Below are 27,656 nucleotides of genomic sequence, written 5' to 3' on the forward strand. Positions count from 1 at the left end.
GTTGTATTTGGCAAGAATAGCCTGGTAGCTGGTGACGCAGAACTGTAACACTGTTCATGAATAAACCTTGCGACCCATCAAGTCTAGTTTCTTGACAGCACAGTCAGGGGGGTGCATTTGAAATGTTGCTGATGGGCATATTCAGTGGTGGCTTTGACCACCAGGGAGTTAGGTGGTAGGTGGGTAAAAAGAAAGACAGTGCCCTTAGAGGGAATGAAATACCAGCATTCTGCCCTTTTTGGTGTAGGAGCACAGGATGCTGGCGTGTGCCACACAGCCTGTGACAGTTGTAATATGATGGCATGGATGGCTAAGGCCATACGAGAGGATCTGGGTGGTTGAAGGATGTCCAGGAATTGGTCCTTGGAGTCCTAAACACCTTCCACCAGGAGACTGAGAGAGGTAACCATGTGACGGAGCAGGGACAGGTACTGTCTCTGGTCATCTGGTTGTGAGAGGGAAGGTGGAATAAGGGCGTCATCCAGTGATGACCAAGTGCCTGAAGGGATGGGTGGTTCCGACGGTGCTGCCGGGGCCAATGGTGCCGACGGAGAGGGAGCAACCAGGGGTTCTTCCTGGAGGGTGGCAGTATGGGTAGAAGATGAATAGCACAGGTGATGCATACTGCGATGATGGTAGGGGTCCAATGACAGCCAGTAAGGCCAGGAGTAGGGGTCACCATGCAGCAGCAGTATCCGTGGGTGTTGAAACCATGGGTCAGCCACAGGACCATAGTCCAAGGGTCCAGATTGTAGGAACAGGCTGGGGAAAGGTCCATGTCCGGGTTGGAAGACAAGGAGGGAAAGGAGGAGCCATCGGCACCGGCGAGACCCACAGTGCCAGGTGTGGAGCAGGAGGGCGGTCAACAATCAAGTGGGGCTCGTCTGTCACCAGAGCCAGCAGAGAATGATGGAGGACAAGGAGTTCATTGGCCGGAGAAGGGAGCCTGGAGACGGGCGGAGGTCTGGAGTGCGGTGCAGTACTCGCAAAGGGCAACATAAGCGCTGTCGACAATGTCGGACGCAATAAACGGCCCCAAGTAGGTGGAACCAGGTGTGTCAAGCCCGAGGGTCCCAATGGACTTGATGGTGCTGGGAATGAAATAGAAGGTCCCAGTGTTGGGATGGAAGGCGGGGCCAATGGTGAGTGATGGCGTTTGGAGCAGAGCTCCTTGTGCACTCTCTTCAGGGCTGAAGTAGAAGTTGAACCTTCTGCTGTGACGCGTGATTTCTCATCCGACCCATCATGGCTCTGGGAGGTAATGCTGCGTTTTGAGGCAGTCCTCATCGGGGAGCCACCTTTGTGCCTGTACTTGTGCACGCAGTGGGGCTTAGGCGGATGTGACGGTGCCGTCGGTGCCACATGAGGGACCTGATGAGGTGCTCACCGCCAGTGATGGGCACCGCTCCAGTGGTTGCATCAGAGCCGGGTCCGGTTGCGCACGTGGACCCACTGCCCCCTCCATTAAAAAATTACAGAGACAAAGTTCATGAGCTGCTCAGGTCAGACAGCAATGAACGGCAGATGGAGCAGCGGGAAACTACATGGGCTTCACCCAGGCAGTATAGGCAATGGATGTGTTCATCGCTCACTGTAAAGGCGTGAGGGCACGAGGCACAATTTTTGAAGCCGGTTGGATGGAACATAGAACCAGAGCTGGAAGGGAGGAGCCCCAGGAGGAGAAGTCCAAAGAGAGAACCTAACTAGCTACAATGAATAACGGACAACTAACTAGATAAGAAAACTATATACAATGAAAGTTTAGAACGCAGTACTTTTAGGTGGCTAAGAGCATAGAGGAACTGGGGTTCAGACTCTGGCCATGTGGTGGTAGGAGGAAACTGGAGCAGCCTCTTAAAGCCTCGGACATACCACATGCCTGACGCATGATGCATGCGTGGGTCAACAGGCACTGCTATGAACACTTCCAGCTCCGGTGCATGGCACACATGCTCACCTGCATTTGGAATCCACACAGGGACCAGCACTCGAAAAACAGTTACCTACCACTTCCATAATTGTTGTTCTTTGAGATATATTGCACATGTCCATTCCACTTTAGGCATCCGTGTGTCAGTGCACCAGAGCCAGAGAATTTTTTCCCATAGCAGTACCCTTCAGGGCAGCACATGTGCCTTCCACAAGCTCACAGAATCAAGGGATCAGAGAAATGTAGGGTTTGAAGGGACCTTCAGAAGTCATCAATTCCAGCCTCCTGTGCTGTGGCAGGACCGAGTAAACCTAGACCACGCCGATAGGTGTTTGTCCAACTTGTTTTTTAAAACTTCCAATGATGGGGATTCCACAACCTCCTTTGGAAGCATATTCTAAAGCTTAACTGTTCTTAGAAAGCTTTTCCTAATATCTAACCTAAATCTCCCTTCCTTTAGTTTAAGCCCATTACTACTTGTCCTTCCTTCAGTGGACATGGAGAACAACTGATCTCTCTCCTCTTTATAACAGTGCTTGAAATATTTCAAGGTTTATTAGGTCCCCGCCTCAGTCTTGTCTCAAGACTTAACATGCCCAGTTCTTTATAAACTTTCCGGGGAAGCCAGGTTTTCTGAATCTTATCATTTTTGTTGCTCTCCTCTGGACTATCTCCTATTCATCCACCTTTTTTCCTAATGTGTAGCACCAAGAGTTGGACGTAAAACTCCACCTGAGGCGTCACCAGTGCCAAGTACAGTGGAATAATTACCTCCCACGTCATACTTTAGACACCTCTGTTAATACACCCCAGAATAATATTAGCCTTTTTTGCAGCTGCATCACATTGTTGACTCAAATGCAATTTATGATCCACTATAACCCTCAGATCCTTTTCAGGAGCACTGTCACCTATCCAGTTATTCCCGATTTTGTAGTTGTGCATTTGATTTTTCCTTCCTTGCACTTGTCTTTACTGAATTTCATCTTGTTTAATACAGACCAATTCTCCAATTTGTCACAGGCATTTTGATTTCTAATACTGTCCTCCAAAGTGTTTGTGACCCCTCCCAATTTGGGGTCATCTGCAAATTTTATAAGCATACCTCCAACTCCAGTATCCAAGTCATTAATGAAAATATTGAATAACAGGACCCAGGACAGACCCATGCCAGATTCCACTAGATATGCCCTCCCACTCTGACAGAAAACCATTGATAACAACTCTTGAGTATGGTCTTTCAACCAGTTGTGCACTCACCTTATAGCAATTTCATCTAGATCACATTTTCCTAGTTTCCCTGTGTCAAAAGCCTTACTAAAAATCAAGAAATATCAGATCTACTGCTTCCCGCCCGCCCCCATCCACTAGGCAAGAAAAAGGAAATTAGGCTGGTTTGGCATGTGCTGTTCTTGACAAATCCATGCTAGCTATTCCTTACAACCCTAGTATCCTCCAGGTGCTTACAAGTTGTTTAATCATTTGTTTCAGTATCTTTCTAGGTATTGAAGTTAGGCTGACTGGCCTATAATTCCCTGGATCGTCTTTGTTCTCCTTTTAAAACACAGGTACTATGTTTGCCCTTCTCCAGTTTTCTGGGACCTCACATGATCTCCAGGAGTTCCTAAAGAAAATTGTTAATGATTCCAAGATTGCTTTAGCTCAGCAGTTCTCAACCTGTGGATCAGGACCCCAAAGTGAGTCATGGCCCCATTTTAATGGGTTCGCCAGGGCTGGCTTAGATTTGCTGGGACCCAGGGCCGAAGCCCAAGACTCACCATCCAAGGCCAAAACCTGAGGGTTTCAGCCCTGCATGTTGGGACTCAGGTTACAGGTCCTGGGCTTCAGCTTTGCTTACCCCCCGACCTTCCGCCCCGACAGTGGGGCTTGGGTGGGCTCAGGCTTCCACTCCCCATCCTGGGGTCGTGTAGTAATTTTTATTGTCAGAAGGGGGTCGCAATGAAATGAAGTTTGAGAACCCCTGCTTTAGCTAGTTCCTTAAGTACCCTAGGATGAATTTCATCAGGCCCTGCTGACCTGAACGCACTTATCTAAACTAACTTATCTAAACATTCTTTAACCTGTTATTTCCTTATTCTGGTTTGTGTTCCTTCCCCCTTGTTGTTAGTATTGCGTTGAGTATATGGTCATCACTAACCTTTTAATAAAGACAGAAGCAAAACATAAACTGAACACCTGTGTTAGTGAGAGGGAAGCAGGAAGTGAGTCATCCTACATGAGCAATGAATCTGGTACTGACAAACACAGGAGGTCCCATGCTGCTGTGTATGCTGCAGGTGTGGTTGGTACCAACAAAGCTGTATACGACGTTGGTGCTGCAGACGAAGTCGGCTACCTTGACAGTATCTAAGTTGATGACTCAAAAGAACCCAAGTGTGGTACTGGGGACAATCTTGCAAAGGCTGCCCTAACCTCGGTACTTGACTTCTCATGGTGGGCCAATGGGGACTGAGCCCTTGAAGAAAAAACAGGATTGCCTGCTCCTTGCAGGGCCCCAGAGGGGGAAAGCAATATCTTCTATCAGACACCCTTCAATATTGGGTGCCACTAAGTCTGGCAGTGTGCTGAGAAAGGGTGTGGAATCCGAGTCTCCACATACCAAAAGGCTTAATACTGAATGGGGGCACAAAGCTGCCTCCATAAGAATGTCTCTGACCCAACTTTTATATCTTTCTCTGTCTTGGTCCAGAGAGTGAATCCCTTGCAAACAGGGCATTTACACGTAATGTGACCATCACACTGGCACTTTACAGAGCTGGAGTGCGGATTGCTGAACAGTATTTGAAGCCTAGAGACTTCGGCATGTCCCAGTTCAAAACAATATCAGAAAGGTTCACATCACTCTTCAGATTGATTTTTTTCCCTTTACTTTGATGTTTTACCCATATCAGCTTTAACAGGCCTTTCTTAATCTTACTCAACCTAATATATATTCAGCATGACCATTATAAGGCATATGCTTAAAGAAAGAAATGGCTATTTTGATACATGAACATAGAAACAGATAAATGTAATAATCTGTGATAGCATAAATAATTTCAGTTACCTGTTATTTGCTAAATTTTCCAGGCAGCCTTCAATGAATCTCATTCGGATCTGCCTATCAGTAAACCAGCACACTAAGGAACAGAGCAGCTTCTCTGCTTCATTTATTAACCCCTCAGAGAGATGAATCTACAGAAAGTAAGAGAAAAGATATTGACAAGCATGTATTTATTTTCTTTTGGCAGATATTCTTTTCTGATATTTAACTTACTGCATCTTCATCCTGGACCAGATCCCACAAAAGAGTATTTCCCTTCTTACAAACATTATCCAAGTTAATATCCGTCACTGCGTTGTTGTTGTACTGGTGTTTATGAACAGCTGGCCCTAAGCAAAACACAGGTGCTATTATTGAATATGCACAAAAAAAAATTAATTTGAATATTGTGCTTCAATGTATGGCTATTATTAGTTTCAAAAAATCTGTTTAAAAACTCTGTTTATTATTTTGTCAGATTTTCAAATCCAAAAAAAGCATAATTGAAAACTTTCTGCACACATGGAAACACTCAAAAAGAAAACCAAGGCAACATAACCATGCAAGAATGATTAACCAAAGGCTCATAGTTTGCCTCTGCTAATGGAAGACATGCTTGCATACACTTCTTTAAAAAAAAAAAAAAAAAGTCAATCTGTAGACCTGAGGACTGGAGTCTTCATAAACAATCATCTTGGGGAGGACACAAGGAATGTCAAAATTTTCCTCCCTTACATTGTACTGTGATTTTTAAGTGGCCTCTTCCATCCAACAGAGCAACAATAAAAACAGGCATTTAGTTTTCCACTTAAAAATTAATATTTCAGTAACAGATTTTTTTAAAAACCACTCTTTTGCATCTAGAATCCATAAGGCACAAATACTTATAGGGGCAGTTTTGCTTCTGAAATTGTGTGGGCACAACTGATACCATTCAGATGTATAAGAAAATAAAATGCAGGCAAAACCAAGTAGATGTTTAAAATACATCTGTCTGCAAACAATTGTATGTATTATGTTGCAATTATTTGCACATGCAAAATTAAAAATACCAAAAGGAAATTAGGTTAAGGTCCTTTTCAAATTCATAATTTGGGTCTTCATAAGGAAAAACAACTGGATAAGATCTCAAGCAGAATGCTAGAAAAGTGATCTACAGTCCACTAGTTTCTATTTTATCTTGCATAAAAATCATTTGACAAAAGAAATGAAAGAAAACATATACAGAAATATATTTATATAGCATACATGTACAAAGAAATCCTTTGAAATAATATAGCATCTTCCGAATTGTTAACAGTTTTACACACTTCCTCCGTGGGGGAGGGGAGATTTGTCTGGTGGTTTTGTTTGTTCGTTTGCTTTGCTTCTAAAAATTATCTATTTGTTGAAATTACTGGAGAGTTTATTTTTAAAAAGACAAAATTAAAGTTAGAAGTACAGAAAAAGGGTTGGGTTTTTTTCTTACTATTACTAACTCTTACCTTGACTAAGGTGTTCGTGGTAGATAGAAGCAAGGTTAGGAAGGTGCTGTTGAAGATGAGATGTTAGCTCAGCATGGGAATTAATCTGTACAAGTTCTTCTTCACAACCAGACTCTTCACCATCAAAATCAGCCATATTTTTTTCAGATTTTGCACTGACCTGGGAACTACTACAACTGACATCATCTGCACTTAGCATATCATCAACCATGTGTCTATAAAATACAGACAAGCATTAAAATGAATAATTTCAGAAACATGTTTTGTACAATAAAGCTAATTTTATAAATTGCAATTACCATATAATTTCAGAAATAATTTGTCACAACAGATGAAATAATAAATATTTGTACTAGGGTTATCAAGCAATTAAAAAAATTAATCGTGATTAATTTCGTGATTAAAAAATTTATCACGATTAATTGCACTGTTAAACAACAATAGAATACCATTTATTTTAAATATTTTTGGATATTTACTACATTTTCAAATATATTAATTTCAATTACAACACAGAATACAAAGAGTACAGTGCTCACTTTACTTTTTATGACAAATATTTGCACTGTAAAAAACAAAAAATTATTTTTCAATTCACCTCACACAAGTACTGTAGTGCAATCTCTTTTTCATGAAAGTTGAACTTACAAAGGTAGAGTTATGTACAAAAAACCGGCATTGAAAAATAAAACAAGGTAAAACTTTAGAGCCTACAAGTTCACTCAGTCCTACTTCTTGGTCAGCCAATCACTCAGACAAACAAGGTTGGTTACAATTTGCAGGAGATAATGCTGCCTGCTTCTTGTTTAAAATGTCACCTGAAAGTGAGAACAGGCATTCTCATGGCACTGCTGTAGCTGATGTTGCAAGATATTTACATGCCAGATGCGCTAATGATTCATATGTCCCTTCATGCTTCAACCACCATTCCAGAGGACATGCTTCCATGCTGATGATGGATTCTGCTTGATAACGATCCAAAGCAGTGCGGACTGACGCATGTTCATTTTCATCATCTGAGTAAGATGCCACCAGCAGAAGACTGATTTTCTTTTTTTGGTGGTTTGGGTTCTGTAGTTTGTAAAAGCATGTTCCACACCTCGTCCCTCTCAGATTTTGGATGGCACTTCAGATTCTTAAACCTCGGGTGGAGTGCTGTAGCTACTTTTAGAAATCTCACATCGGTATCTTCTTTGAGTTTTGTCAATTCTGCTGTGAAAGTGTTCTTAAAACCAACATGTACTGGGTCATCATCCGAGACTGCTATAACATGAAATATATGGCAGAAAGGGGGTAAAACAGAGCAGGAGACATACAATTCTCTCCACAAGGAGTACACTCACAAATTTAATTGATGCATTATTTTTTTAACAAGCATCATCAGCATGGAAGCACGTCCTCTGGAATGGTGGCCAAAGCATGAAGGGGCATACAAATGTTTAGCATACTTGGCATGTAAATACCTTGCAATGCCAGCTACAACAGTGCCATGCGAACGCCTGTTCTCACTTTCAGGTGACATTGTAAATAAGAAGCAGTCACCAGTATCTCCCATCAATGTAAACAAACTTGTTTGTCTTAGCGATTGGCAGAATAAGAAGTAGGACTGAGTGGACTTGTAGGCGCTAAAGTTTTACACTGTTTTATTTTTGAGTGCACTTATGTAACCAAAAAAAAATCTGCATTTGTAAGTTACATGATAAAGAGATTGCACTTCAGTACTTGTATGAAGTGAATTGAAAAATACTATTTCTTTTGTTTATCATTTTTACAGTACATATATTTATAATAAAAAAGAAGTGAGCACTGTGAGCACTGTGCACTTTGTATTTAATGTTGTAATTGAAATCAATATTGAATATGTAGAAAAACAACCAAAAATATTTAATAAATCTCAATTGGTATTCTATTGTTATAAGTGCAATTAATCACGATTAAATTTTTTGAGTTAATCACGTGAGTTACCTGCGATTAATTGACAGCCCTAATTTGTACGTAATGAAGCAATTCAACACAGCACACGAGTCTGTTAAACTTATCTACATGAAGAGATACTTATATACAGATAAACACAGATATGAACCACCTGGCAACATAGTTTATCACTATGGAAATTAGAAAGACAACTAAAAAACAAATCTTCGGCTTCATTAATGAAAGACGAAGTCACCATGTTGTTATTACTAGCTGAACAATGTAAATTTGCCAGCAAAAGAATCTTAGTGTTTTCTTCTAGCACATCTTTTCATCCAGTATAAAAACTTTGCAAGCAACTTTAATTAAACAATAAAATAGATTGTTGTGCAACTATTTGTAGGATATTAAAAAAGTAATCATCTGAATGATCCAGGAACATGGAACATCTTCTGAACATGTCTGAAGTGTACATTTAGCAATCACTTTTATTGCTATTGTAAAGGAAATTAAAAGAAGCATAACCAACCTACCCTTCATGATGGTGATGGTGGTGGTGGTGGTGGTGGTGGTGGTGATGATGATGCTGTGGCCCAATAAACTGCCGACAGTTAAATAATTCATTTCCAATGGTTTCCCCAAGGAAGTCCCCTGTATGTGTTATACAAGAATCCTGAGACCCTTGTGATATGTGAGCCGGATTCATTTCCCCCGTCATATCATGTTCTGCATCTTCAGTGTGTGAACAGGCCTCTAGCATTCTAATTCGACTATCCACTGGAGGCACAGACTCAGTGTTAAAAACATGGTCCTTTCCTGACCCATTGCTTGCACCACTCCTATCTGCTGCCCCTTGTGAATCTCCTAAACAAATGCCTGCTTGTGATTCTATCTTCCTGCTGAGTAACTCTGTGCTCCTACTGTTTTTCTGAGGATTATGACCACTATCTTCCTCCTCTTCCTCATCTTCTTCTTTGAGAGCTTCAATATCTGCAATATCTTCTGATTGCACCTCACTCCCTGGACTTCCTGCAGACTGGCTTGCATGACTGGAATTGGCCTCATTACTGGATCCATCACTGTGGCCACTGCTGCTACCAGGACCACTGCTGCCATCCTCACCACTGTTTGCTGTCTCATCAGAACTTCCTTGCATAGACTCCTATAATGTTACAAAAATTGATTATGTCAAAAATAAATTTTAAAACATATTTATACATATATAAAATCAACATTAACAAAATATTTATTAGACAAATTCCAAAATTCTTTAATTGTAAGGATATACATCAAATCTACTGTTTTTCATCGATTCTTTAGGAGTTCTTTCGCTGTGCAAGTGCTACAACGTTTGTTCTGACCAAGATTTAGGTACACAAAACATTAAAAAAATCAAATTACCCTATTCATAATAGATCACATACTCTACACACATATATAGTGTGGTACCAAAGTTCATTCCCAAGTTCATGCAGTCATTTGCTAAGTTATAGATGATACAAATACACTAAAGTAGAGTTTCACTTAAAAATATTTTATGATGCAGTATTCTTTTACTTTACTGTGTCTGTTTACTTAGGGCTAGACTGGGCCTTGGCCTTAGGTATCCAGGCAGAGTAGTAACTTGAAGCAAGGTTTCCTGACCTCCCGCCACAGACATAAGTAAGTAAAGAATATATGCATGCATACCGTGAATTGTGTTTGTCTCTTAAAACTATCCTAAAGTCTCAGAAAAATTATTCTCATAACTGATTAATAGCAAATCAATAATTAAATACAGAACATCTGTAGTTGTACCTCTGTATCTGAAAGTCGTTGTTGCACAAGTTTGTTTCTGTTGATTAGCTGCTCCTCCATTTCAATGTCACTGCCTCCACTCTGATGGGTGTCACTGTTGTCACTACTTTGAGGACTAGCTGCAGGTGACCCTATTTTAAAAGCATGCTCCCAGTTACAATGTTACTTTCACTAACCTATACGTTAACAGTATTACACATATCTACCTAGTCTCCTTGATCTCAACACCATATTCCTGACAACACCTCAACAGGGGATGTAACTCAAAACGTAAGCTGGACTCATTTAAATACAATATTTTTGAAACGTAGTCAGCACTTTGCTGCAAATCATGAGTTCCAATGTTACTTTTCTAATCTGACAGAGATATCAATTTGTCAGCTTCTATACAAAAAGGAATTTTCTGCTGACTTCTCATTAAAATATACTTTAAAAATTGTGCAAACTCATTTCTGATATACAAAGCCTATTGCTCTAGATGGCATTCGTGCTATCAAAAAATTATAACTTAGGTTGCAGAGTATTTCTAGTACTCAACTTACAAGGCGATGGGGCTGCTCTTCTGAGCTCTTCTTCCTCTGAAGGGAAAGGAAAAAACAGGAGGGAAACATTCTAAGTGACTGAGCTTCTTTGGGTCAGCATATCAGTTGCTTATAGTATATAATTAACAGTGTCAAAGGAAGGAAACCTACAATAAAATAGGTCCACACCACCTTCCAAAGTGGCCGTCCGTAAGTGTCTAGACAAAAAAGCCTAAGAAAAGAGGAGCAGTATGTAATGTCAAGGAATGAAAATTAAGTGAAACATCAGGTAAAGATTTAGAAAACAAAAGAATGCACTACAGCTGTAAACATTCAACAGAATAGGTGCAGTCAGCTGGTGCCCCATGGAAAGGAAAGGAAAAAAATGTATACAATAGAGAATGTATAAGCAGAATTGTTTGTGAATGGAAAGGTTTTCAAAGATGTTCATGAAGCTTCAATGTCTCTTTACAGGATATGAGTGGGGACAGAAGTAATCTCCTTGTAATCTTCTTTTTTATCCTTTACTTGAAAAGTATGCCTCAATGATACAGCAAGCCCCATTTTACAATTTTACTTTCATATGGTGTCTACTAAAAAACCCTACACATGAGCTTATGGTTCAAAGTTACCAGTTACCACTGATTGATAAAAAAAAAATCAAAGACTAAACTATATTATCTACTTTGGAACAATACATAAACATTACACTGCAAAATATATACTCACCTTTCTTATTTCCCATGGGTAGATTAGTACTGAGTAAAGATGCAAATGAACTCTGTTTTGATAACTGGGCCTTAGCTGCTAGTGCATTATTCCACAGTGCTTTTATAAGCATTGATGCCAAATATAAGGTCTATAAACAAAACCAGATTATAGTACAATGAAAAAGCAATTGGTTTTCAATGCAAAAGATACACTTATTGCTTCTTCTGCACTCCAATACTATGGAACATGAAAGTAAATAACTCATGAAAACAAGTGAATGTTTTGTTATACAAAATGGAGAAATGTCCAATATTAAACATAAGGAACTTTATCAACTTCTAAATATACACTTTTCTAAAACAGGTAAATATCAAAATTTAAAAGCCAGAAAGGCTATTTTAAGATGCAGCACAAAAATCCTATTTGGTACATTATTGCATATTCCTACATTATAAGAATTATGAAGAGAAATAGACTTTACATGTCCAATGAGCTAATATCATGTATATTTTCTTTTTCTTGTCACAAATGACACTGAAGAAATTAAAACATGTACTATTGTACTTCAGGGTTTGTTTTTTTGTTTTTTTTACCTGTTCAGTATGAGCACTTGGATGAAGAGTTGAGACTAGATTAAGAAGATGTCTAAGCGGGACAGGGTCCAAGTTCTTGATTAATGAAGGAAACAGATCATGTATATAGCGACTACAATGTTTCAGCTACAAAATACAAACAAAAAGACATAAGAGAGAGAAAAATAATGTTTTTATAAGAGTTATTCAAACATTCATAAAATTGTCTTCATTAAAAACCTTCTTCACATAAAAATTCTCAGGAAGCTTTATTATTCAAAAACAATTCTGAGCAGTATCAAACCTTCAGTTTTTATTTAACCTAACTTCTCATTTCTAAGCATCTGAACTTTGGTAAAATGAAACACAAAATCACTGAACTCCTGCTTAGTTTTGAGGCTATAAGAGTTTGGGGGAGGTAAAGAAAATTGTTTAGAACTTATTCTGCATTTTTGATTTAACTATAAATTCAATCAATTAAGTTTTGTGTATAAATTCCCAAGGGACAAAAGAGTATTCACATTTGCGGTGAATACAAATGAAGGCACTACAAATTAAGACGTAAACTATAAAACAGAATTTATCAAAACTGTTTTTAATTACCACAGAAATAGTAGTGACTGACTTTTTTAATGGAACCTCCTATTGCACCAGAAAGTGACAGTGCTCAAGGCAAAACAATGGAAAGTTGACTTCAAAGTGTTGCATGAATATGTTCCCAACTTTCACTTTTGCTTTGAAGGATTAATATATTTTTGTATGGATCAAACACTCAGTAAATAATATATATAATAGTATAATAGGCTCTGGATTTAGGTTAGCAAGTATGTACTTCAAAAATATATAATTTTAAAAAAAACTGACTTTCATTTTACCATCAGCCTAAAAGAGAAAAAGGAGGAGGGGGTGGTCATTGGTCTGTACAGGGGTCACATGGGAATAAAATGGTGCAAATTTTCTACACAAGGGTGAATTTCATCCATTGAGCGTAAAAGTCAAGATGTACAATTTAAGAAAAAGAGATTTATGTCACAATTTAGAGTCTGAAGAAGGAGGGACAAGAGATGTCTTAGCTCTCAACTTCTCTAATGCCGTTTTTATAAAATTATTGCTTTTCTAAAAAAAAAATCATTACAGCCGTCAAATAAATAAAGGTATCAAAATAAGAGTAGGATCCAGTTTTCCCTTGAGACATAATTTCACTATTTTCAGATACATTGAATAAGACTGACATTTTTCTCATCAGCACCTAACTGAAATTAGTTTGCGTAATTTATTGTATGAGATTTCTAAAATGTATATGACTGGAATTGAAGAATAGTTAAAAAACTATCTGTCCTTGACAAAAACTAGTATCAAATCGATATGCACTCCTTTTCAACTTTGTGCCCCAGTCCTGCAATCGCTTAAGCATATACATAACGATTCACACGCATAGTCACATTGACGCCAATGGAACAACTCATATGTATAAAATTATGCATGTTCTTCTGTGTCTGCAAGATCAGAACCTTAGTTAATAACAAAACAGATCTTTAACAGGTGCCTTCTGACCTTTTTTTGTCTTTATCTTCTTATCACCATCATCCAATTGTTGTTGAAATCTCCATTCCAAAATAGTTTGGCTAGATCCAAAAGTTGCTTGACTATTCAAAAACGTACTTACTACCTTTTCCAGTTTGAAAACTTCTTGCTCCAAAAGCAAAAGTTGCATCTTCCAAATTTAGGAACATTTTTGTTTCACCAGTCTAAATAGCTGCACAGTCCAAGTAATATTGTGTGTCTTCTTCCTCTTTCCATTGCTCTGTCTAAGCAGAATACAGGTGGGAAAAGCTAATCTTCTAAACCAATGGCTCTCAACCTTTTTGGGTTCAGGACCCATCTGTAAACGTTTATGGCCTGTTGGGACCCAGTAAATAGTCTGGGGGTTGAGGCCCTGGGATAGTTTTGGTTGGATCCTGCCTGGTACTCACCCCACAGTAGCAGTTCCTGAAGCTCTTATGCTGTGAGGCTGGCTGGGTTTGGCTCTCCATTCCAGGCACTGCAACCTTTGTGGTTGCAGCGCCACTCAGGTTTGGCCCCATGTCCCTGACTGAACCAAATATGTGAGAGTGGAGTTGTGACCTGGCTCATGGGGTTGCAGTACCTCTCACTCAAATTTGGCCTACCAGGACTCTCATTATCATGACGGCTGGGCCAAACGTGAGTGGTGCTGGAACCTGAAGAGGTTGCACTGCCCAGTGCCTGGAGCAGGAAGGCGAGACCAGCCATCCCTGTGGAACAGGAGCTGCCACACAACCCTTTGAAACATTCTGGTGACTGAATTTTGGGTCCCGACCCACAGGCGGAGAAACCCTGTTCTAAACTCTTTTCAGGGAAGCAATTTAGACCTGCTAGGTTCTTACAGCAAAAAGGAATCTTTTTGAGCACAAAGCAAAGAAAGAATTAAGTCTCATATCTGGAGTATACTATTGTTAAGGAAAGTTTCTTTTATATTTAGTGAGCACTGATAACAAACATCAAATTTAAACTTGAAAAAAGTTTCTATTTCCGATCCCTATTTCAGGAGTTCAGAGGGCTTTTTTCATCTTTATTTCCCTACTTAACAGAATACACACAATGCAATTCTATGAAAAATACATTAATGCAACATTATGTCTGGGAAATTAAACACATGAAAGGCAAGAAACACAGATTTAAGGTTGAAAGAGCTAATTAACAGCTGCAGCTTAAACTTCTGCCAATGAATGAGACCTACTGATACTGATGTAGTTACTGTATGTGAAAGCAACAATGAAAGTAGGCTATAACTTAAAATTATATCAAAAATAAAGTGCTAAGTTTTAAATAGATCTTTCAGCTCTCTTCTAATCTAGGCATTGAAGCTGCAGCATTGATAATGTTACTCTTGAAAGTGGAGAAGTGCTTTGGCTTAGTACATTAATTAAATACAAATGATGCTTTCAGCCTAGATCTCCTTTCTGCAGTCCCAGGATTCAGTCATTCCCTCTCCATCTTACTCTTCCTTCCATCTCTACTTTTTGAACAAGCAGCACAATTCCCAGAGTTCTGTAGCCTTAAACTCTAACGCCAATGTGTTTCTATTGCTATCCATGGGTCAGGCTCTTTGACACTGATTCAACTATTACATGGGGAAGCAGTAATAAAGATAAAACATCATTTCTTGTCCCTTTTAAGCTCTTTGGAATAGTACTGCTCTGCTAAGAGATTTTTTTTAAAGTTAAAAATGGCAGTTTATCTTCCTTGCTACCTCCATGGAGCTGCATGAATATAAAAGATCCTTGACAAGCACAACAGCAACAGCACTCATGTCTAAAACCAGGATTCCAACAGTACTATGGAACTGGAGTGCTTGCACAAAAGTCGGTGTAGAGAGAAAAGGTGTATAAGGAAGGAAAATGGGAGAAAGAAATCGGGAGATAACCACAGAGAGATGGTATCAGCTCTCTGCATTTAATTAACACAGTCTGCCAAAGATCCGCACCCATTATCAGCAATGAAGAAAAAAAAACTGATTTCAAACTGTAGAAACATGTTATTAATTAAACAAATGTAGGCCTTAATTTTCATTAACACTATTTTAATAAATGGCATTTTAAAATAAAAGGAGTACTTGTTCGGGGTGAGGGATAGCTCAGTGGTTTGAGCATTGGCCTGCTAAACCCAGGGTTATGAGTTTAATCCTTGAGGGGGCCATTTGGGATCTGGGGCAAAAATTGGGGATTGGTCCTGCTTTGAGCAGGGGGTTGGACTAGATGACCTCCTGAGGTCCCTTACAACCCTGATATTCTATGATTAGTCTCTAAGGCGCCACAAGTACTCCTTTTCTTTTTGCGAATACAGACTAACACGGCTGCTACTCTGAAACCTGTCATTTTAAAATAACATTTTGAGGAGTGACTTTGGGAAATGTTTTATAAAGAAAGCATTAGCAACCTTCTTCAGACAATCTAATTGCAGCTTTCATTCAAAACCAACTTACAGTAACTAATAACACAAGAAGCCATCAGTGCCCATTTCTATGAAAACTAATAACCAAGTATAAAAATATACAGATGTAGTTTTTAATATATCTGTTCTGGTGTCAGAATGAAACAAATGAGAAATATTCTTGAAAACAGAAAACATGTATTATAGCCCAAAATCATAATAAATTTAAAAGCATTCCCAAGTCATACTTTTCTTTGCTTGTGATCAAATATATCTTAATCTTTATTCATTCCTCTGCACTACACTGAGGTTTTTTCCTTGCACAGTGTGTGTGTGTGTATCAGAATACACAAATGTCTGCATTACTTAAATCTCTAACAAAAAAAGAATTATTGAAAACAATTACTGAATTATTGAAAACATCATACTAAACAAAATAATTCAAACAAGTCAGCAAATATGATCTACAAATAGTTTGTTCTCAATATAGCCAAGGGAAAATTCATTACCACATCTCACTGTTTTCTATAACTTCAGATTTTAGGGTTGCTTTTACAGTAGTAAATATCACAGCCACAGTTTTCCAGAGTAGCACTATCAGTGGTAAATTATTGTGCACAAAGGACTCAGACAGTTTCACTAGACAACACAGTAGTATAAATGCATGAGCCACACCCCACAGCTTCCATCATTGCTCTCAATGGTGGAGCTGTGCCTGTAGCAAATCAGAGATGCAAAATTCGCTAGTGTAGATGCAGAATAGGAAAATCTGCATATCTTACTCAAGTTGCAGAGATGACTGCATGGTAAATCCTGTAGTATGGTATGTAGTAGTATGGTAAATGATGAACAGGAAAGAGTAAGAAACATTGCTTTGTGAATCTAAGACCAACTGGAATTCAACTGGCTATTTTATTTCCTTCTCACAAATATAAATATTTTATATACCTGCGCTGCTGCCCAAATGCAGTCTATGTGCTGAGTACTAAGTCGCCCTTCAGCTGCAAGAAAATTGAGAATCACTTGGCACTGTTTGATGATCTGCAAAGAGAGAACATATTTAGGATAGATTTAACAGAACAAAGAATTACTCCTCCATAACTACACCAAAAATCAGATTATTTTACACAAACCTCAATATGTAAATTTGGTCCAAAAATATGCTCAACCACATTGTTGCTGATAAGCCAGTCTGCAAGTTCTTTTGCAATGGACCTACATATGAAAAAGAGTATTGATATGTATATAAATTCTTTATTTGTCTATATTTCATATTAAGTCATTTCCCTAATACAGTGTTCTTTTACTCAATTTTATTTGTATATTCACAATTATAAGAAAACTATTTTTGAATCTGAAATGTGTTCAGCTGGTATTCACAAGTACTGACAAAAGTAGAAATTATACAAATTACTTTTCTAGGGGAGCAATTTTTAAACTTTACCTTCTCATCAAATCTTGCTGAAATAGCAATTCACATAGTTTTAAAAGTCTGTGTTATTTACATGACAATGCACCTAGTTAATTACACATGCACGGTATTTCAAAATCACATTTTAGTTTGATCCATAACAGAATGACTCCCTGCCAAGAGCCAATCAAAAAATAAATTGTCAAATAGAACGAGATAAGGGGATTGAATTTTCCTAACTAAAAACTGAGTTCCCCCCAATCTGGAAACGAACACATATATCCTTGTTCCTCCCACGCAAGCAGATGGACCAATTTGTTTGCCAAGATTTGGGCATCAGGATCAATGTGTGATAATTTTGGTGTTCAGAGCACAGACTGTAGTTGATGTGCTGTTGGGGTAAAATCCTGTTCCCTGCACACAACCCAGTTATGACAGTTGTGCACGGGGATGGGCTACAGGAATTTGAGTGAAAGGCCCTCATGGCCACTACTACAGCCTCAGCATCTCCAGTCCTGATGATCACCTACAGTAAGGAAACAAGAGTCTACAGCATGGAGCTGAGCCTGCAAGTAAAGCTTAATTTCCTAGCACTGGTTGTCAATTCCCTAACTGTTCTGAAAAACCCAGTCACTAATGGTAAGCCTCAAGAGACCTTCACCATCAAAAGCTATTTGTTATGAGTGCTCAATGCCTGCCCTTCTCTTTCCTTTCCTGTAGTAATTCCAGAACCTACGGGAAAAAAACACTCACAAGCCTTACACCCTTTGGAGAACACAATGTCCCATCACCTAAAGTAATATATGAGACGTAACTGGCTTACAAGATGTCATAGTCTACTGACTATCTCCTCAGCTATCAGCTATAGGGTGACCAGGTGTCTGGTTTTCAACCAGAACAGCCGGTCAAAAAGGGATGCTGACCGGGACGTTGACTGTCCGGTTGGCGGCGCGGTGGGACTGGCAGGCTCTCTGCTAGCCTCCACACAGCTCCCAGGAAGAAGCGGGCCTTGGACCCCCCACTGGCTCCTACGCATAGGGGCAACCAGGGCACTCCACAAACTGCCTCCGCCCCACGTGCCACCCCCTCAGCTCCCACTGGCCGGGAACCATGGCCAATGGGAGCCGCGGGGGTGGCGCTTGCGGACAGGACAGCACACAGAACCTCCTGGCAGCACCTTTGCATAGGAGCCGGAACGGGGACATGCAGCTGCTTCCGGGAGCCGCTTGAAGCAAGTGCCGTCCAGAGTCTGCACCCGACCCCCTTCCAATCCCCAACCCCCTGCCTAAGCCCTGCTCCCCCTCCCTTCCTCCAAACCCCTTGATCCCAGGCAGAAGCACCCTCCTGCACCCCAAACCCCTCATCCCCAGCCTCAGCCCAGAGCCTGTACCCCCAGCCAGAGTCCTCACACACCCCAGCACCCGAACCCCCTGCCCCAGCCCAGAGTCCCCTTCTGCCCTCCAAACCACTCAGCCCCAGCCCGAAGCACCCTTCTGTACCCCCAAGCCAGAGCCCTCACCCCCCCCGCACCTCAACCCCTTCTGCCCCGATCCCAGAGCCCCTTCCCACAATCCAAAACCCTGAGCCTCCTTCTACACCCCAAACCCCTCATCCCCTCTCACATCCCAACCCACTCCTTCAGCCTGGAGCCTTCTCCCGCACTCTGAACTCCTCATTTCTAGCCCTACACCAGAGCCAGCACCCCCTGCCGGAGCTCTCAAGCCTTCCCGTGAGGGCTTCGGCAGGGGGTGCAGGCTCCAGTGGGGAGAGCAAGCAACAGAGGGAGGAGAGATGGAGTGAGCGGGGGGCAGGGCCTCAGAGGAGGAGTGGAGCAGGGCAATGGCATTCAGTTTTGTGCGAGTAGAAAGTTGGCAATCCTAATCAGCTAGTACTCTTTCATAAAACAAGGCCCTCAGGCACTGTGGAGGATCAATGTGACAGGATATCTGAAACTGCTAGGAGAGGGATGAGAAACTAAACAGTTTTAAATATCAAGATTGGCTGGGGCAGTTTCATATAACCAAGATCAGTTCTGCTTCCTCCGGGTTTGCTTTTCAAAAAAACTTTGGAGTCCAGGGAGGACAGTAAGGCACAAATGACAGTCCCCATCCACTGAAGAAAAAAACATCCACTGCTCAAGCTCCGTTCTCACTGAATCTAAGGCAAAACCTCTTCAGGTGAGCATTATACCATCAAGGATTTTAAGGCCAGAAGAGGTCATTACGATCATCTGTGTTATAAATACATGTATCCAAGTAACACCGCAGTCTGATCAATTTCAAACAGCAGTACTTTCAAAGCCTCCTGACCACACTCCTATCCATCTACCCCAAGGTGCTCATGTAAACGACCATAGTTCCATTGTTCACACAGCTCAGGATCTGACCAAAGGCATCAACTCTAGTATCAATTAAATAACTTCCATTAGCTGTACAATTTTATTCCTTGAGAAACAGGTGGTGGGACTTGATCTGAGCTGCAAGAGATCTCTGTTCTAGATCATGAAGAGTGCTCATACGTATTAATCGTTGTGAAGCTATTAAGTAATTAAGTTTCCTCTCGGCCCAGCCTCTGTAGTAAGATGTCATTTTAAAGGAGCACCTACTAGCCAGTCTTCAAAAGTAGGGGCAAATATAGATATGTCACTGATGCTGGGACAATAAATAAATAAAGTAACCTTCAGTAAACTCTGGGAACTGATAAAAGCCTAAACAGTATATGTGTACTAATAAAGAGCTGTACCAAGAAATCTTTCATGGAATTCAACATTAAGTAAATGGAGATATGTCTTAAATAAATAGTCACAAAAGAGGTCATCAGGTCCCACTTATGCTAAGTTGCTGCTCAGAATCTCAACTTTTAAACATTTATCCTCCTTAAAACAAGTTGGATAAAAATTTCTTTTTTTAAAATAAAAAAATGGGATATTTTATTTAAATAGGATTTTTTTAAATTAAATACATGTTTATTTTTAAAAATAAGCCTATTTAAAATTAAATTGAAATTATGACAACCTATGTTAAGGCATAAATGTACTATAATCTATTACATTACATTAAATTTATTACATTAAATAAAAATAATATTAACATGACATGTTTGCTGCCCAATTTTTAATGAAAGTCAAACACTGAACCACTGGCCACTTAGTCACTCATTCTAGTCCAGTACCTGGAACCAGAGTATACTGTAGCGCTATCCCAGCTTTTTACAGCAGTAGCCTCTTCTGAAGGCTCAGAAAAAATATTTTCTTCATTTCAGTTTATTCAGCCAGTTCAGTTCAATGCCTAATTCATTCAAAGTTAAGAAACTAACTGGGAGTTGAAAAAGCAAGAAAGCTTGTTTTCCTCCTCCAATGTATGAATAAAAGCTTAATGTGAGAGGATGAGATCTACTAGTTTAAAAACTAGAAGGACAGTGATGACCAGAAACAATCAGTTCAAGTACAGATAACACTTTGTTTAATATATCATCCGCTAGTTTTAAATGCAAAACATGTTTTGATCATTTTTTTCTTTTGTACTCAGCACATTTTAGGTAGTTTTATTTAACTAACAACATTTAAAATGCTTATTCTGTGGATTTTTAATTTAATTTTCCATCCAAATAAAGCTTGAAATAAATCACAAGTAAAAAATTAACGTAATAAGAAAGAAATACATCATTCATCTTTTTCTAACATAAAAAATGTAAATATTAAGAATATGAATAAATGTATGTTAAGCTATATAGCTGCTTAAATAAATGTGTATCCATATAGTGTATTCTGGATAGCAAAAAGAAGCATTATATTTCACTGCAAATTAACATATTTTAATGATTACCAACCAATGAAAATCAACTTCTCTTTAGGAAAATAACTAAGAAGTACAAATGCAAAACAAGGTTAACACTGATTATTTAAATCAAGGTTTCCTGCTTGGTGTTTTAAATAATGATTAAAATCAGTAATTTAAATTGCTTTAATTTAAGTCAATCCACCATGCTTTAGAAGCAGTACTAGACAAACATTGCTGGATTTACTAGATGCAATTAAGACAAAAGAACAGACTGCTTGAATTTTTTCTGATTTAGACACTGGCCCTATTGGCTGACTGTCTATGAGGTGCTAGACCCTCAAGAATCATGTTTTGTATTTTGGTTGCTCTGCAGGACAGACAAGGACAAAAACTTTCCTATGGAAGAGTTCCTTCAAATTCTGTGAAGTACCCCGCCAAAGGTCTCCATCTGTAAACAACAATTTATTTTTTTGTTGTAATAGGTTGTGGATTATCATGGAGAACGGGTGCATTTGTTCTTCAAAAGGCAAAAATCCTTTGTTTTCTTGGTGGGCTCAGTTGTCAGACTGAGCTCTGGAAGCCCTGAAGGAAAACACTGACTGAGATCCAATTTGACATTGGATTTACTTGTGAGTGACAAAAATAAATCTGATCCCTGTGAAAGATAGAATACTGGTTTTTGTTTTCCAGTAAAGAGGCTTTCTGGTCAGCTTTATTCTGGAAAACCTTGCCCAGGGTATCCCCTCTAAAACACATTAACTTTTAAATGAAATGGCTATTAGACCCTGTGACCAGCACCAGGCATTCTTTTCACTATGATGTTAAATAAGAAGAAACATATTTGTAGGAACAGAGCAAGGATGCATCAGAGAGAAAAACTGAAACTAATATTAGCGGTTCCTGCTTTCTCCTGTGTCGTGGAAGAGAGAAGCTTTATGGCATACTTTCCCCAGAAATGCCAGCCTGCAGCATGGTTGAATTAGACTTTGTGACCAGTTCACAGCTTTCGCTTCCCACCTCCCCATTAAAATCAGACTCCAGGTTCCAATCACTAATATTGCATAAGACCACTGTGTTATCAAGGAGAATGGAGGTATTTTTGACAGCTTACGCTCAAAAAATTCTTTCAAGATCTAAGGTGCCACAAGTACTCCTGTTCTTATTACTGAGTAGTCCCTGGTACTGCTCCCCAAGTCTTAGATTCTTTTGCAACCTTTATAATTTGTAGATAAATTTAAGAATTAGCTTATCAAGATGCATTCAGGACTCATGTACAATGCTCTCCAAATAAAAGTTCACTGGGAAACATGTCTGACTAATTTCTCAAAAAGAAAAGGAGTACTTGTGGCACCTTAGAGACTAACCAATTTATTTGAGCATGAGCTTTCGTGAGCTACAGCTCACTTCATCGGATGCATACCGTGGAAACTGCAGCAGACTTAATATATACACAGAGAATATTCTCTGTGTATATATAAAGTCTGCTGCAGTTTCCACGGTATGCATCCGATGAAGTGAGCTGTAGCTCACGAAAGCTCATGCTCAAATAAATTGGTTAGTCTCTAAGGTGCCACAAGTACTCCTTTTCTTTTTGCGAATACAGACTAACACGGCTGTTACTCTGAAACCTGACTAATTTCTGGGTAACATAAATGTAACTTTTTTTTTTTTTAAAGCATCAACTTGGGAAGACAATTTTGTCTACAGGGCCTTTTTTAGCTGTTGCCTGATATCCTTGCTCATGCGGAATCAGATCCAACATCACAGACACCTCATTAATGAGTAATCCAGATCCTCTGAAACAAACCAGTGAAATGGCTCCACATTTCATGGGGCTCTGAGACCTCAGAGTATTCAATCCCTTGGGACATGAGAAAGAGACCACCTCTTTTATTTCAATTCTGGTGTTGTGGGAACAATGCATGGGAGCTTGAGACTGGGCTAGATAGAAACCTTCTTGGTCTGGAAATGCATAATCTCAGGGCCTCGTTAAGAATTTCTACACTGTTATTTGCTGTGCATTTCATATAAATTCTTGGCTACTGAATGTCTGGTAAAGAATTACAACATCCGATGAAGAGAGCTGTAGCTCACGAAAGCTTATTCTCAAATAAATTGGTTAATCTCTAAGGTGCCACAAGTACTCCTTTTCTTTTTGCGAATACCGGTAAGGTGATTCTTAAACCAAAAGGCTTCTCAAAATTTTCTGGTTTTACAATATTATCCAATCTGAGCTCTGAGCCTCTGTTGGCAGCCCGGAGGACATCAGCCACGATGCCCGCCTCATTGCCATGGCTATGACCATATGACCAGAGGCAGCCTGGAGAGAGGCCCTTGCCACAGTTTTACCTTCCTCAAGGATGGCAAGGAACTCTGCCTTGGACTGCTCAGGCAACAAGTCCACAAATTTGGACACTGACTGCCAAACATTAAAATCATATCTCCCGAGTAGGGCCTGATGGTTTGCCACTCGGAGCTGGAGGCTGGCAGACGAATAAACCTTTCTCCCAAGTAAGTTGAGCCTCTTGCCATCCTTATTTTTGGGAGTCGGGCCTGGTTGCCCTTACCTCTCTCTTTCATTGTCCGTTGAGCTCACAAGGGAGTTCAGGGCCAGGAGAGGATATAAATACTCGAACCCCTTAGCGGGGACGTAATACTTCCTTTCTGCCCTCTTAGAGATGGGCAGGAGAAAGGATGGGGTTTGCCATACAGTTTTTACAAGCTTTCCCATCCCTTCATGCACAGGGAGTGCCACCCTGGAAGGGGCCACCGCGGCCAAGCTGTCAAATAAGCATCAGAGGGTTCTGCCAACTCTTCTGCCTGTAACGCCAGGCTCACTGCCACCCTCTTCAGCAGCTCCTGACGTGCCCTGGCGTTGTCCTGTGGCACCATCTGTGATGGTCCCGCCACTGCCTTGTCAGACGAGGACAACAAGAAGGCGAGGGAAGGAGCAGGGGTTGGCACAACCTCCTCTGGTTGGGTGACCTCCACTGCAGCTGGAGAAGGCTTGCGGGCACCTCGCTCAGACCCTGCACCTGAATCCGGTAGCGGTCAAGAAACGGTGGTCGACCTCCTCTCTGATGCCCCTGATACAGAGCATTGCATGAGTGTTCCTGGTGCCTGCAGAAACCCATATAGGTTCCAGAACTGCCATACGGTAGGCCATTGGCCTTGGGCCCAGGCACGGGCTGATGGCACTGGGGAAGCACCCCCAGGTTTAATCAGGCACATCTGGCCTGAGGGATCCAGTACCTCCGAGGAGAAGGAAGAAGGGTGTTGCCTTGGGGACCACTGCAGTGCCAATGAGGCCTCAGGATACTCTTCCTGCCTGCTTCCATGACACTCATGGTGGGATGGGGAGTTGTAACAGAACTCCAGATCCTGGCGTCTGCTTGGGGCCAGGGTACGGAGTGGTGGATCAGCAACGGGTATCAGCAAGGAACTGCAGCAGCAAAAGGAGCAGAATGTGGGGTCGCCGGCTAGCCCCATGCCAGCAGCTCCTCTACCATGGCTGTACTGCCCCCAGTCCCCAGCCCTGTCCTCTGGCAGGGCTGTTCAGACCCCAGACAGGAGAAAGGAGATGCAGCATTGCAGCTGTGTGAAAGGGCTGGGGGCGATACAGCCGTGCTGGAGGAGCTGCAGCCATTGCGGTTCCCTGCCAAATGTGCCCCTCCAGAGGTGTCTGGGGAGGGGCACGTGACCCTTCTTGTCCCTCCCAGACGTTGCCTTTGTGGGGATCAGCCGCATCGTGGCTCCACTGGGGTCCTGTGTCCCGGGGAGCAATGTCTCCTAACTGGAGACCGCTGCCATTCTGGTGACCGGTGGTGCACCGTGGCCCTGTGCCGGCCACTGAACGACCAACACCATCCCACGGGGGACTTGTGCCAAGAGTCCCGTGAATGGTGCCGGGAACTCCAGTAGGTCTGGGAAGGTCAGAAGCACATCCCCGGGGATTGTCGCTTCAACACCAACCACTGCAATGCCTGGGAGCGATGCTGCACCAAAGGGGACCGTGGTATGGGTCCCAGTGCTCGCTTCCCCCTGGAGACAACGACATCTGGACAAGGGGATGGGGGCACCGGCAAAGACAATGTCTTTTGCACCCTGGAAGGCCTCTGGAGTAGACGGGACTTCCAGGTGCTGGGGACCTCTGTGACTACCTGGGGTTTTGCGATGGGTCCCAAGAAGGGCTAGTTGGCCTGGCTGGCAATGTCAGTGCCTGGCTGGCCTCTGGAGGCTTACTGTCCCTTAAGAATCTATGCTCCCTTCCCAGATTTTCCCTTTGCTACATGGGAGGCCATGAAATGCCCTCTCCCTTGGTGCTTCTTTTGCTTCTTTGCTCGTTCCAGGGACTGGGACCGGTGCCGGGAGGCCGGTGCTGGAGGCACGCTTTGCACTGACACTGCCGCACTCACTGTCCAGTCTGACTTCAGGGGCTCGGAGCCCAGAGTAAGGGCCAATTCCATGAGGAGCATGCAGTCTTATGTCCCACTCCCTGTTTGTCCTGGGCTTGAAGCTTTTACAAATGCAACACTTATCACTGATATGAGCTCCTCCAAAGCACGTCAAGCAACTTTGATGAGGGTCGTTAATCACCATAGGCTTCCGACAGCAACCACATGGCTTAAAGCCGGGAAGCGGGGCATGCCTGGTCCCTGGGCTAAGTCCCAGAGGGGGACTATCTAATCTATCTACAACACTAACACCCTAACTGTTAAGAAAACAAAAGAACTACTTTTCTAACTATGTACAACACTAAGAGAAACCACTGGTAAGTAAGCGCTTGCTGAAGCAAGGAGATGTTCCAGCACAGTCACTGGGGGTAACAAGGAACCGAGGGTGGGGGGATCCAGCAGCGCTCCTTACACTGCAGCATGTGCGCACCACTCCAGAGGACGCCAGAGCTGGTCCCTTACAGATACCACTGAGGGAAAACTTCCAGCCCCAGTGCATGTGCGATCACACACACCTAAAATGGAATGGACATGAGCTAGCACTCGAAGAAAAACTACTGTGTTCCATGTCTCAAGTATTTATAGATACCAGACTCCAAAACTTTTTTCTAAATACACATATGATAACATGTCCGCAAGTCAGGATAAATTACAAATTAGTAAATACCTGAGGGGTATGGCAATACATTGTACCTCTTACCCAATGTTCCCAGAATATCCATATTTCATAATTCTTTAGTGTTCAAGGAACTCGTGTCAATTTGCTAAGAATCTGTGTGGATTTACTCTGGTTGTACTACCACTAAATTTGTTAGAGAGATATGGAAGGAATTACTGAAAAAAGCAATTTTAGTGGTCTCTTAGGGTAGCTCCTGCAAAGTGTTGAGCACCTTCAGCACTAACTGACTTCAATGGGAGTTAAGGGTGCTTAGCATGTGGCAAGATCAAGACATTAATACCTGGAAATATGAAGCATACAAATGTGGTTCTAGCTGTGTGGTTTGAAGAGGAGTGAGGTTACAACTGAGAGGTAAAGATCCCAATAACAGAGTTAAGAGCATCTGGTGCTAAGAAGAAAAACAGGTCTATTCACCCTCTTCTGTAATCCAAGAAAAGAGAGGATTTCTGTAAATTCTAAGAGAAGAATGATTGTCTGGCTAAGCTAGAAGGAGGACAGGAGACACTGGATGTGGTTTAATTAGGCCATAACTTTAGTTGTGTACCCAGGAGATAAAAGGATACAGTGCAGGTATTTCCATAATCATTTCAATATATACCCAGGACATTTCCATCAGTACCTACCCATCCTGGTTCCCAGACAAGCCACTGCTGGGACCTCATCATCCCTCTGCTCCAATGAGGGTTAATGAGGGACTATAAAGGAAGGGGGGGATTGGCTCCCTGCCATACCAGTCATAGGAGCCCTGAACCCCCTCTATTTCCACTCCTTTAAATCCTTTACCAATTCATTTTATCTGATCGTTGTATTCCTACCCTATGGAATACCTGCACTGGATGCCCACCCCTAATTTACATAATGAGTTGCAACATCATGGCCTAAGTCACACATCCTGTTCACTCCAATTAAGCCCCTCTGAACCCCCTGGGGGAAGGTGAAAAACCCCACTTCATTCTTTCCCAGCCCCCACCACAACCCGAGAAAGGAGCAACTATCACAATGCCCACAGCAGATCCTGACAAAACCCAGTACTTAACTACTTTCAGAGGTGGGACGGTAGGTGCTGCTGTGCCTGGTCCAGGTAAAAAAGGGCTTTTCCTGCACTGGCATGGACCCACGTATAGTCCCCCCACCCCAGTCACCTGAGGGAGGTGTGGGTAGGTTTCTGCATCCCTACGCTGACCTGATCAGCAGCTGCAGCAGAAAGTCATTCTCCGGCTCCCTCACCCTTGAACAGCCCTTACACACCATTTCCAACAAGCCCCTACCCACTTAATGTGTAGTGAGGTCATTGGATAAACTTGTCAAAAGATTATCTGACTATAATACTATTTAAATTTAAAATTGATAACCATATTTGATACTTCAGCTCTTTTCTGAATTAGCTACTGATTTTCTTTATCAGTGACC

At 41.4% G+C, this 27,656-nt stretch overlaps 1 protein-coding gene across 4 annotated transcripts in view; it reads right to left on the reverse strand.

Moving 5' to 3' along the window:
* The window catches only part of USP34 (ubiquitin specific peptidase 34), a 274,188-nt gene that overhangs the window by 177,283 nt on the left and 69,249 nt on the right, over window positions 1-27,656 (reverse strand). For 3 of the 4 annotated variants that reach the window (XM_077813986.1, XM_077813988.1, XM_077813984.1), the window contains exons 9-18: window positions 17,057-17,138; window positions 16,872-16,964; window positions 11,994-12,119; window positions 11,419-11,548; window positions 10,711-10,746; window positions 10,169-10,299; window positions 8,905-9,533; window positions 6,458-6,672; window positions 5,208-5,323; window positions 4,998-5,125 (exon numbers count right to left, since the gene is read on the reverse strand). In XM_077813986.1, coding sequence (XP_077670112.1) covers window positions 4,998-5,125; window positions 5,208-5,323; window positions 6,458-6,672; window positions 8,905-9,533; window positions 10,169-10,299; window positions 10,711-10,746; window positions 11,419-11,548; window positions 11,994-12,119; window positions 16,872-16,964; window positions 17,057-17,138 — 1,686 coding nt within the window. The remainder of the gene's footprint in view (window positions 1-4,997; window positions 5,126-5,207; window positions 5,324-6,457; window positions 6,673-8,904; window positions 9,534-10,168; window positions 10,300-10,710; window positions 10,747-11,418; window positions 11,549-11,993; window positions 12,120-16,871; window positions 16,965-17,056; window positions 17,139-27,656) is intronic. The other variant, XM_077813985.1, reaches the window with a different exon arrangement.

This window comes from Eretmochelys imbricata, chromosome 3 (genome assembly GCF_965152235.1).
Source record: "Eretmochelys imbricata isolate rEreImb1 chromosome 3, rEreImb1.hap1, whole genome shotgun sequence".
Classification (NCBI taxonomy): domain Eukaryota; kingdom Metazoa; phylum Chordata; order Testudines; family Cheloniidae; genus Eretmochelys; species Eretmochelys imbricata.